At 45.4% G+C, this 11423-nt stretch overlaps 1 protein-coding gene across 1 annotated transcript in view; it reads left to right on the top strand.

Moving 5' to 3' along the window:
- The first annotated feature begins 492 nt into the window (after positions 1–492).
- fbxw4 (F-box and WD repeat domain containing 4) overlaps positions 493–11423 on the top strand; it is a 16005-nt gene continuing 5074 nt past the window's right edge. Inside the window, exons 1-5 of the mRNA XM_068741115.1 lie at positions 493–799; positions 1485–1580; positions 1719–1898; positions 2517–2649; positions 2728–2813. Of these exons, the coding sequence (XP_068597216.1) occupies positions 615–799; positions 1485–1580; positions 1719–1898; positions 2517–2649; positions 2728–2813 (680 nt within the window). The 5' untranslated portion in view covers positions 493–614. The remainder of the gene's footprint in view (positions 800–1484; positions 1581–1718; positions 1899–2516; positions 2650–2727; positions 2814–11423) is intronic.

Genomic DNA, 11423 nt, shown 5'->3' on the forward strand with positions numbered 1-11423 from the left:
CAGTCATCACCTTTAAAAGATCTTTATTTACTTTGACAACATATCCTGCCATATGTTTCCACAAAATGTATGAAATGGAAAATTTAATATGCACAAATCCAAAAGTGAAAACTTTCTTTTATGCTTTTCATCAGAAGTTTTTTTTCTAATTCTCAAGCCCCAAAAGCCCTAAAAGGAAATAATGCACTGAAACCTGTACGCATTAAAAAGAAAAATCTTTAAAAAATGATGTCACTTTTTATTCTATTTTAATTTGTTATTCGCCAATTTTGTTGCTCTACTTTTTTATGTTCATTATATGTGGGTTTTGAAATGTGTTTAAAAAAATGTAAGCATGATTATGACATATAAATAGTTCAAAAAAAATAATACTCCATAATCCCCCACTCGCGCCAATACGTCATCACGTACGTGAACCGTGTGACGTCGTCCTCCATTCCTGTATTCCTACTTCCTGTTTCCTACACCTTGCTCTTCTATGGAAAGATGGAATGTCGTTTACTTTCTATAACATCCGTTTTTACAAACTCTCTCAGCCAGCGGGACTTTTCTCCACCTGCACCCGAACATAGAGCGTTCGAGGAGGGGACGGTGGGGCTGTCAGAGCGCTCACCATGGCCATTGACCAACTTCCAGAGGATGTTCTCTATCATATCCTGTCCTATTTGGACTACAAATCATTAAGTCGCCTCTCTCAAGTTTCTAGGACTATTTACCACTTCGTGAACCGGGACGTTGTGTGGCGGAGGATTGCTAAAGCGTTTTTAAACACTGGAATTACTCGGACTGGAGCGGACATGTAAGATAACGAGAGAACCCCGCGGTGTGTTTTTAGCTTAGCGTTAGCATCTTCGACCACATACTGTAGCATGGATGCTGTTAGCTGTTTTGTTCATATTGCTCTGTAGCCATGGGGAATTGAAGGCGACACACCCAATTAATGCCACTAGTTTTATACCAGTAGCTTTTAGTCTATTACAACGGAAAGCAACTTTATTAATTCCCAATTGTTTATTACACTTTTGGAAAAAATATACTGTTTTCAATAAGCAGATGAAACAAGAGTAGCTTAAATGGCTACTTAGAAGTATCCCCCCCCCCCCCCAAATACAACAACAAATGCTGTCTGCAAATGATTCAACCCTGAATGCCTTCGTGGAAATCATTTATCTGTGATTACCTCCTGCTGATCAGCATCTTCAGACCCCAGGTTCTGGTAGAATTCCCTGGAAAATCCGTCGGGAAGAGGTCTGCAAAGTGACAAACAATCTTCAAAGCCCACCGATAATTTATATATATATATATATAATTTGAATTAGGGGACCACAACTTCTTGTAAAACCAAGCATTGGTGGTTTTAGTATGCTTGAGGTCGTTCCTGGATTGTGTTTGTCAGAGCTGCTTTCCAGAGATGTCTGACTTAATGTCTATAAATCATATAAATGGCATCAAACTATTGCGATTACGTTTCCATGTCATTGCAGATATTGTCACATCCCCCTGAAAGAAAGAGTGAAGACAGCTCAGAACTGGAATAACGGGATCTGCAAAAGGGATATTCCTCTCAAGTGGAAAATAATGTAGGTAATTCTTTCTTTTGGTTCTCGCTTTTTAAAGGCTTGATATTAATTTTAATTTATTTTATTGGACTAGAAGACAAAGTGAAGTGCAACGTGTTAATTTTTAAATCCTGTGTCTCTTCAATATCTTGTCTTCAGACTGTTGCCATGGTTGCAGCTGGATGACGGTACGCTGTTTCTGTCTCAGGCTGCCGATATTAGAGCGTACCATCTGCGCCATGGGCGACCGCAGCGTAAACCGTTTGAGACCTTCTCAGGCCACAAGGGTGATGTGTGTCGCTTCGTCGTGACGGAATCTCACCTCATCAGCAGCGGAAGGTACGGTAGCGCCTGCCCTGATTGTTCTCTTTGGGATTTTATTCTATTTACCGAGGCGAGGCGGAGGTTATGTACGGTAATTGTAATTTTCAGGAAATGTTACCAGGAACAGATGATGCAACTTTGGTGACAATCCAGAAGAGATCCTGGATTTTGGATCACTTTGAAATTTTCATTAGCAATGCAGTCAATGGAGCTTCGAAATCGGTTCTTCAATATCACGGTTGATTATCGACCGATGTTTATTGATTTTCACACAATCATGTGGGGGGGGGGGGGGGGGATCTCTATCTCACCACCGAATTTCATCCGGATCGGATCCAGGATGGAGTCAATCAAGAATATTACATTTTAAAATTAAAACTCCATTTATGGATTCAAAAATCTGTTAAAAATACACATCAACTCTGATTCACTTTTACTTTTCATGGTTGGTGTATAAAGATACCAAGAACAATCTAGAACCTTTTGGTGATGATCCAGATCACCATGTGGACGGTGTAGATCCAGTTAGTAGGGGAATGAGCTGCTTGGCGGAGGTCTGCGCTCTCCGAGTGCTTTTCTAGTTTAACAATGGTCCTAAACTAGTCCTAAAAACGACTCCTGTTTTTGTGTTAGTGATGGCAGGATCCTGGTCCGCAGCAGGAGGAGTGGCACGACAGTGGACCTGTCGGGTCACAACCAAGAAGTCAACTGCATCGACGCTAAAGACGGACTCATCGTCAGTGGATCCAGAGACCGAACCGTTCGGGTTAGCGCACGTCTGCAGCCACAGCTTTGACATGTATGCACGAGTCACACTCCTTAATGGCGACGTCTGTTTCTCCAGATTTGGACTTTGGCTTCCAACTGGCGCAGAGACTCACTTGTCATGAACGACAGAGTGTGGTCCGTTGCTCTTAATCCCGCACTGAGGTAAGCATCGGCAAAGATTCCCAGGAGTCCGTGGCATCTTTGCTCTGCCTGTTTGAACACGATGAAGGCGTAATGGGAGCTGTGATGTCGTACCGTAGCAACGGGATGGGAACTGTAACCTAACCAGGGGATTCCGCTTTGCGGCCCCAACAGGGAATCGCTGTGCGATTTGTGGAATTAAACTTCCTTAACGGGAATATTTCCTCCCTCGCTTGCCATTCTGGCCGGTTACTCACATTTTCCTGACATGATTTTTTTTTTTATCCGAAAGCAAAACTCTTGTTGAACACAATTGAAGTTACGTCATCTGCACTTTGGTTGTTTGGTTTGGCCCCTCATTCTCTGAGCGTTGTCTTTCTTACGATGTAAACTAAGTTCCCGTATTTTAGATGGGTGTTATTTACAGTTTATTACCTTTGTCTGGATGTTTCTGTCAGTGTGAACAGGATTAGTTTGGAATAGTCTTGGTTCCATTTTTCAAGAGGTGACATTCTTCTTTTGATAAGAACCAGGTTCCACAATTTTCAGGATTGTTTCCCAACAATTACAAGATATTTTACTATTGTTGAAAAGTTTCCTTGATTAGCTGTCAAACTAATTGCGTGATTTTAATCACAGATTGATAGCGCTTCAAAGGTTCCCACCACCGGTTCAGCCCGCAGCGCAACCGGTGTGAGACGTTAAAATATCCGTGACGGTACTGACTGAATCGAGCAGAGACGGATTCTTTGTAGTGGTGATTTAGAAGCGCCTTTGATTTGTCAGCCATATTTACAGCCGGACACTTAATAACACACTCAGTCACAGCGCTGATGGCGCGCAGGTGGACAGATGCAGAGCGCTGTAACGGTGTCCTGGCGGTGTCACCTGTCGGCCCGGCGGGGAGGCAGGTGGTCTGTCAGTCCGGCTGCAGAGTGGAAACATCTCAGGAAGGGCGCGTAAAAAGCAAGTGCAGTTTAATATCTAGTCTGTTTATTTCATTTTTACCATGTGAATTAAATCTCAGTGAAGCAGGTTACGCTTATTAGCCCCTAAACATTTTTAAATGGCCTCAAATGCTATGCCTGATTTTAATCGTGAGGAAAACGTCACCTGAGCGGAGTCGTAACTTGATTCTTCAAATAGATAAAGATCTGATGAAACGACGGGGGGGGGGCAGTCCTGAACCTTTGTCGGGCTGGTCCGGGTCTCAGAGCGTCGCTCAGATCTAAGAGGAACAGGCAGATTATTCACACCATTAATTCTCCAATTTGCTGGCTGAAATAGCAGCCCATGCATCGGCCTGCCGCCCCCCCATAATGGAAACCTTCTCCCTACCTCTCGCTGACCAGTGGCCTGGTTAATTAAAAACTCTTCTGGAAAGCAGGTGTCAACTCAATGATAAACCCACGAAAGCCACATTCCAAGTCGCAGTCTAACAGTCCTGAATATAAAAGAGACGAAGCTTATACTTTCATTTTTAATCATTAAAACAAAAGTACGTTTTTGTTAAATAAATTTAGTACATTAAAAGCTGAACATTTTTTTATTTATTATAATGAATAATCAAGTTTTAACCCATTTAAAAACTAAAATTAAGCATTTCTACGCAAGAAAAAGAACTGGGACAAAGGAAACACTCCAGAAATGAGATGAAAGATGATGAAAGATACTTGCTGCTCATTAACATACGTGTTGTAGTTCAAGCTGCAGGACACGTGTTGATAGAACTACAGTTTGACGCGCGACACAAGTTTTCAGCATCTGCACGCTTGTATTCCAGATGACTTTACTGATCCTACACATCCCTTCTGTCGGGATGAAGGGATGAGGACACTAAAGACGATTCTCTCCAAAGTGGGTTGTGGGAAAAGTTACACACCACGTCCATTCTGGTTGCTTAAGAGCCCCAGCTCAACCAGAAAGACCTGCATGCCCAGATTTGGATGGGGGCAGGCTGAAACCTATCCTAATATTCCATTTGTACATGATAACGTGCAAACTATGCCCTTATTATTTAGATGTTTTTTTTTTTTTAACTTTGCCTTCAACTCGGGGGCCCCTGCAGCCTGTGTGGTTTCCCGTCAGGGAGCTAATTCTCTTCCCAGATGTACGACCCGAGACAGTCGTCATAACTCTTTCTCTTCAACAGTAGCATTTGTTGGTGGCATGCGCCCCTTGACAGATTTGCACACTGCTTAAAGGTGAATGGTGGCTGCCTTCACAGCAGGCCGCCCGCCACAGACCGGGAGGAAGAGGGGCAGAGCAGCCTGCGTGAAATGCAGCCGGCGCTGCTTCACGCCAGCAAGCGAGCTTCTCGGGACGCAGGTTCCGCCAGAACCACGCAAGCGATGACACGCTGTCACATGAACTGGGCTGGACTTGTGTGGGTTTAAGTAGATGGAAAGTTACGGCCACTACGTGTTATTCATTTAGACCCTTCACTGCCGCTGCAAACTTCAGCTGATGCAAGTCATTTCATGTTGTTTTTCATTGAGTATGCAAAGCCAATCACTTTGTTTAGAGCAGATAATCTATAGCCTTAACAGTACTCTAACCACCACACACACACACACACACACACACACACACAGACGCTCCTCCCACCTCTGTTTCCATCGCTTGTTTTATTTCCCTACTGGATACCATCTCTGGGTCTATTTAGAAGGATTATTATGGCTGCGGTGAAATGCCAAGGTTAGCACAGGATGATCGCCCCCATCCTTGCCTTGGACAAGATATGGATCCTATCAGTAACCTCAGACCTTGACCTTTTTTCCTTTCCGTGCTTGCATATATATATTTCTTTTTTCCCACACCATATTGCATGCTGGCAGTCTTTGATGGAGCTCATATTGGACAGGGTCGGTGAACTGAAACGAGGCACTGTAGGAGGTAGAATCGGCTCCGATGTGTTTTCCTCTTATTGTTACCTGCTTCTTTTGTCTGTTTAAAGCTCTGGAGTTCATGGTTTTCCACGGATCCCTTTCCCACAACCCAGAGACACTCTAACCACTATCAGGAAACACATTCCCAGTTTTTGAGTCCAATCTATTTTTCTAACCAACCTTTCCTATTTTTTTTACGTCTAAAATAACGGTTTGTAATTTTAAAGAATTGAAATAGAAATGCAGATTTTCCTGAAAGTAATTCTGAAATAATAACTCCTGTCAAAACTTACAGGAGTTTTTTCATTATTTTTCACATTGTAGAACCATCTGGGGTTTTGGTTCTTTTTCAGCGGTCCTGCTGCCTCCTCACTTGACCTCTCCTCCTCTCTTACATATATAGATATGATAGATCTACCTCTCTGGCAGCTCCTCTTCCTCTCTATTAAATGAGTGGTGCATCTTTTGCTTACCTCTCGTTCTCGCTGTCTCTCGCTGCCTGTACTGTACGCCTGCATTCTGCAGCTCCAGCCAATTGGAAGTGAGGCAGGTGGTTAGTTAATAGTTGGCGGAGGTGTTTCCTGCAGAACTGGCTCTCATTCAAACAAGACCCAACAGGTTTAAGTTGAGGCTGGCCAGCAGCTCCGTGCACCGCCCGGGTCACACGGAGTCACGGCTGACGGGGTTTCTTTGACGAGCCATGCTTGTCCAGCGGACACGAGGGATGTCGCTCATTAGCTTTTGTTCTGGATCGCTTCCATGGCGTTGTTAGCGTTTTAGATAGCAGCTAGCATGTAGTATAATATTCCAGGTATTGCAAAAAAAAAAAAACATGAGGGATGAGTGAGGATTAGATAAATATCTTGTTTTTGGTAAATGTGTTTTAATTCCCTCGTGTTCCCTTGTAAAGATGTGTAACCTGTGGAAAATCACCTGTTTGGAACAAGCCACAGGTAAACAGCTGAGCTGGTAACAGGTGGCGGCGTCACGGCTTTGAAAGGCTCCATCATTCTAGGATAGGATGAGGTTCATCGTGAAACCAAAGGATAGAACCCGATGGGTTCAGGAACATCATGTCAAAAGTGTGACCCGAATGGCTGCGTTCTGTTTAGATTTGTTTTATACAGTCCTTGGAATCAAGGCTTTGTAAATATTGAGTCTCACAATCAGAAATCAATAAGCCTGTTAATTTGTCAGAGCCTCATGCTGATCTTAAAGCCATTAATGTTTGTCAGAATTCCTGCCAGATTAGGTGGGTATCCTCAGTGGGAGCTGGGGGGGGGGGGCACGCTACACTGACCACTAGTGTGGAGAAGGGGGTCTGGCAGAAGCCAGTGAAGGGAGAAGCTACCCTGAAGAGAGGTGAGAACAGGGAGGGGATTACAATTGTTTTGTCTAGAATTCCTCAAGCACAACTACAAAGATGTCGCAGAGGCCGAAAGCGCTTTTGAAAGTTTCCAAAAGGAGAAATTTATTGTTGAATAAACCGTCCCCAATTCGCCACTTTCTCAGCGCCGCCGGGGGGGGAGGACGACCTTTGACCTCCAGTATCAAAGTACAGGGTGACGCCATAGCAGCCACCCAGCCAGCCAGAGCCGTCCCTCTCCGACGGCTACCCCCCCCCCCCCCCCCTCCCCTCCCCTCCCCTTCGCCGCCACCAACAACCAACCTCACACACTCCAATTTCACCCCCACTGCTCTGCCCCCACTCAACCGCAAGAAAAAGCCTGAAATTCATGTCTTTCTCTTTGGTCTCTCCCGAGCCGTCCCTGTGGCTCAGGAGTCAAGAATTCAATTAGTTAAAAAAAGAGAAGAAAAGAGCGCGGCTGCAACAATGCAGCAATAAGGGGGCCGAATGTGCGTTCCCACACGCTAAATACGGGGCGCTTTCCCTGGGGCCCACAGAGCCGGAGGACCCACACTGCAGGAGGCGAGAATAATCACAGCTCCCTCTGAACCCCTCATTACACACTCGCACACACGCGCACACACACACACACACACACACACACACACACACACCTTGCATTCCAGATATTTTTTATGCAGACGCACTTTGCAGGCTTACATTCTCATGCAGAGAGAGACACCTTGCAAATGTCCCAAACTCACTACACACACACACACACACATAAAGCACACAAAGCCCTCTCATTATATGCTGGCCTCCTACAGGTGTTCTCAGGTTTACAAGGGAAGAGTGTTTTCATGTATTCACTTTTCAGGACACGGTCAGCCGTGCATTAGATATGACGGAAACACACAAACGTGCAAAAGTAACTGTTTGGGTCGGGGTTTAAAAGTGCTAAATGCGTTGTTAGATTGATGATGATATGATGATAATATAAATACATGATCATATAAATGTAGGGTCCTTTGTCTGGAGCTCGTCTTATACAGCGTTTCACTCAAAACAAAGCGTTTCTGGCATTTCTGTGATCCGAAAGTAGCCGTTGTCACATTATTAACTGGCTACATTACAACAATCTAATTATATGATGAAATAATAAAAGTATGAGACTAAAATAAAAGTGTACCTCACATTGCATCGCTCTCCTCACATTAGTGACTTTGGAGCCGGAGGAGGGTTTGGAGGTTTCATTAAACGATTTAAATAAGTTTGAATTAGCAACTTAGTTTTGACAGGTTTTAGCTAATTGTGCATTAAAATGTTTTCGTCTCCTCTCAGCGAGGCCTGGAGCCCTGCGGCAGCTACTAACCCGAGGACTTTTCAGCTTGTTTAGTTTAGCATATACTATTGAGAGGTTTTGGAATCATTAACAAAAATCATTGAACCCGGTTGCCGAAGTCGCCGTGTATTGATCCCGGCGCGGCGCGGCGAGGCCCGAGCATCGTGGGAGTGTGTGCCGGCTGCCGCTGGTGGTGTTATTCATACAGCACATTATCCTAATGAGCGTCACTCCCACCGCGTTTCGAGCAGGACAAAGCGCTGTGATCGCTGAAGCTCTGCTTCTAGGGCTTCCCAATTTAAAACTTGTCAGTCTCGCTCCTCGCTGACCCCGAAGTGCAACCACTTGTCACAGAGGCCGCCTTTCACTGACTTGGGCCGAAATCGTCGCCAGATTATGGCGGATTGTCACTTTAACTGGTTTTGGCTTGATGCTGTTTTCATTTCTGCTTCAAGTCCTCCAAATCGTTTTGGTGTTGTCTGGTCTTCGTGGGGATGTTGCTCCGCGCGCAGTGAAGTGTGTTACCTCCTCATGAAGTATCTATCAATTAGTATTCATTAATCCCTTAATCAGTCACACCGTCAGAGAGTTCAGGGTGTAAGGTTAAGGGTTCATTCGTCTGGAGAACGGCAGCGGGCATACAGGAGATTAGCAAAACGAGGAGATTAATAGATTATTTAATTCATTGGAACTCTGAGATGTAATTAATATAATATTAAATCAAGGAAAAAATATTTTAGCCTAACCTTGGATTAGCGTGAGAATTATCCTGCACAGGTCAGTGCAGGTGTACACGGGAAATTGTGTTTTATTGTACTTTGCACCATTTACAGGGACTTTATCAGATGATTGATGATTATTTTTGTTCCTTGCAGAATTCCAGGTTCAGCCAGCTAGCGTTAGCTTGTTGCGTCTGGTGTGCACGGCCGGTCTTGGGGTCCCGGGCTGTTCCAGCTGGGTGAACAGAGCCGAGGGGCCGGCTGAGGAATGTCGCGGTGACCCTGCACACAGGAGACACAAACAGAAGCCAAAAGGACCTCGGGAGGGGGACAGCAGGGTCCGGCTGTACCATGCGTCTATTTGTGTGTGCGTGTGCGTGTGCGTGCGTGTGCGTGTGCATGCAAATTAGTGTGAATTGGTGAAAGAGAAAGTGCATGTTATGGGGATGCATATGTTTGGGCATGCACATGAGTGAATAAGAAAGGGCTGGGGGGGGAGCGAGGGAATGAAAGAGAGACCATAAGAGAGTGTGTGTGTGTGTGTGTGTGTGTGTGTGTGTGTCAGCAGGGGTCAGAACTTGCACCCTTTCACCATTGTCTCCCTCCCTGACCGATATAAAAGCATCATAACCCTTTGAGCTTGGACATATTTAGAAAGCAGATAAAAGCACTTTTTACAAACTGGATACACGTCGGTCACAAAGCCCGGGGTCAAGCGCAACAAATTAACAACCCTCTTTCTGAGAGGGGGGGGGGGCAAAGCTAAACCGCCCCTGGAGTCCAGAGCCAAATGCCTCCACATTCCCAGAGCGGGGATGTGGGCTGTTCTCCGGCATTCATGTGTAATTGGTCCTCGGGGCAGAGGCTGAGATAAATACTGACTTACTTTTTGTGTTTGTATTATGTCCCCTAAATAGAAGACTTGTTTGGAATTCCCTAATTCCAACAAACCTGCCATTATTGAAGGCAAGAATTTAAGTCACTTGTCAGTCAGGATCACAAGTGTCTTTTATAAAGGAGTTGTTTAGGAACGTTTGTCTATTTGGTCGGTAAATGGTTTATCTTTATATTACAATGAGATTGGGAGCGCAACACGGGATTAAATCTATAAATCAACAGGATTATTTCCTCCATTTTTCTCTTTTTAACTGAACTTTGACACCAGTTAATAGTTCGGTGACTCTTTCTATGAAGATCCCATCTACACTGGATTATAATGCAGATAATCCACTGATAATCCGCTCAAATGAAGCATTTATATGATTGCTGTGTTTTTGTTTTATATGCTGCTCCAGGAATAATGGCATAGAAGATCAGAAAGATCATTATTTGATTGCTTCCTGATTGATCTGCGTATGACATTAGGCCACGTCTCCTGATGTCCGTTGATTATTTAAATGATTATGATTAAAGCACTAATAATGTAAAATACAGCTAATGATGTATCTTAAATGTGGGAAGCATGATTGAATCTGGATTTGTGAATCAGTCTTAGTCGTGTTGGTGATTTGAGGGAAATCTGGTCGGACCACCAGAGGTGTGGGCGGCAAATGTCCTGGACCGAGCTGCGACCAGAGAGTGGAGGCGGTCCGAACGGTCGCGGTGGGTCGGACACCCCTGACTGTGGTGGTACTGTTGACCTCAACTCCCAGTGGGGGGCTCGAGCACCGGGTGTGTGCGTGAGGCTGTTTTCCCACTGTGGACTCTCGTGCGTTTGTGTGACCCTGCCCACACAGGCCCTTAGATAATGCAGCTAGCTTATGAGGTTACCCAAACGGCAGCGGAGGCCCAGCATGCTGCTAATGATGAGGGGAGGCACGGATTGGGCCGAGGAGGGCCGCTCCGTTTGGTCAGATTTTACACTGTGTGTGTGTGTGTGTGCGTGTGTGCGTGTGTTTGCACATTTTGGGGGGACACTTGCCCCACATCAGGCGAGAGAGAGGCTCTGACCTTAGCAGCTATAATATCAGTGCGAGCTCTGACCCCAGATCAGGCCTAGTTGTTGCTTCAGAAGGGGTGAGGGATGGAGGGGAGGTAGCGGGGGGGGGGGGGGGGGGGGGTCCTTTCATTGTACGGCCGGTGTCCCCTGCCCTGCCTCTGCCAGTGAGGGTGAGTAATTTGAGTAATGGAGAGTAATAGGGTCCAGATAGCGAGTGTGACCATAACCCTATTGTATCCTGTGTCGGCGGGGTCAGAGGTCACCCACCGTGCATACTGGTCCTGGCCCTGCCCGACCCATTTGGACCATAAATGAGTTTACCCAACACTAATTACTGGGGGCTTGCCAGTGGACTGTGCAGCTTAATGGGCCTGACAGACAGCTGTCAGGCCCAT

The sequence above is a fragment of the Brachionichthys hirsutus genome, chromosome 7, assembly GCF_040956055.1.
Source record: "Brachionichthys hirsutus isolate HB-005 chromosome 7, CSIRO-AGI_Bhir_v1, whole genome shotgun sequence".
NCBI classification, from domain to species: domain Eukaryota; kingdom Metazoa; phylum Chordata; class Actinopteri; order Lophiiformes; family Brachionichthyidae; genus Brachionichthys; species Brachionichthys hirsutus.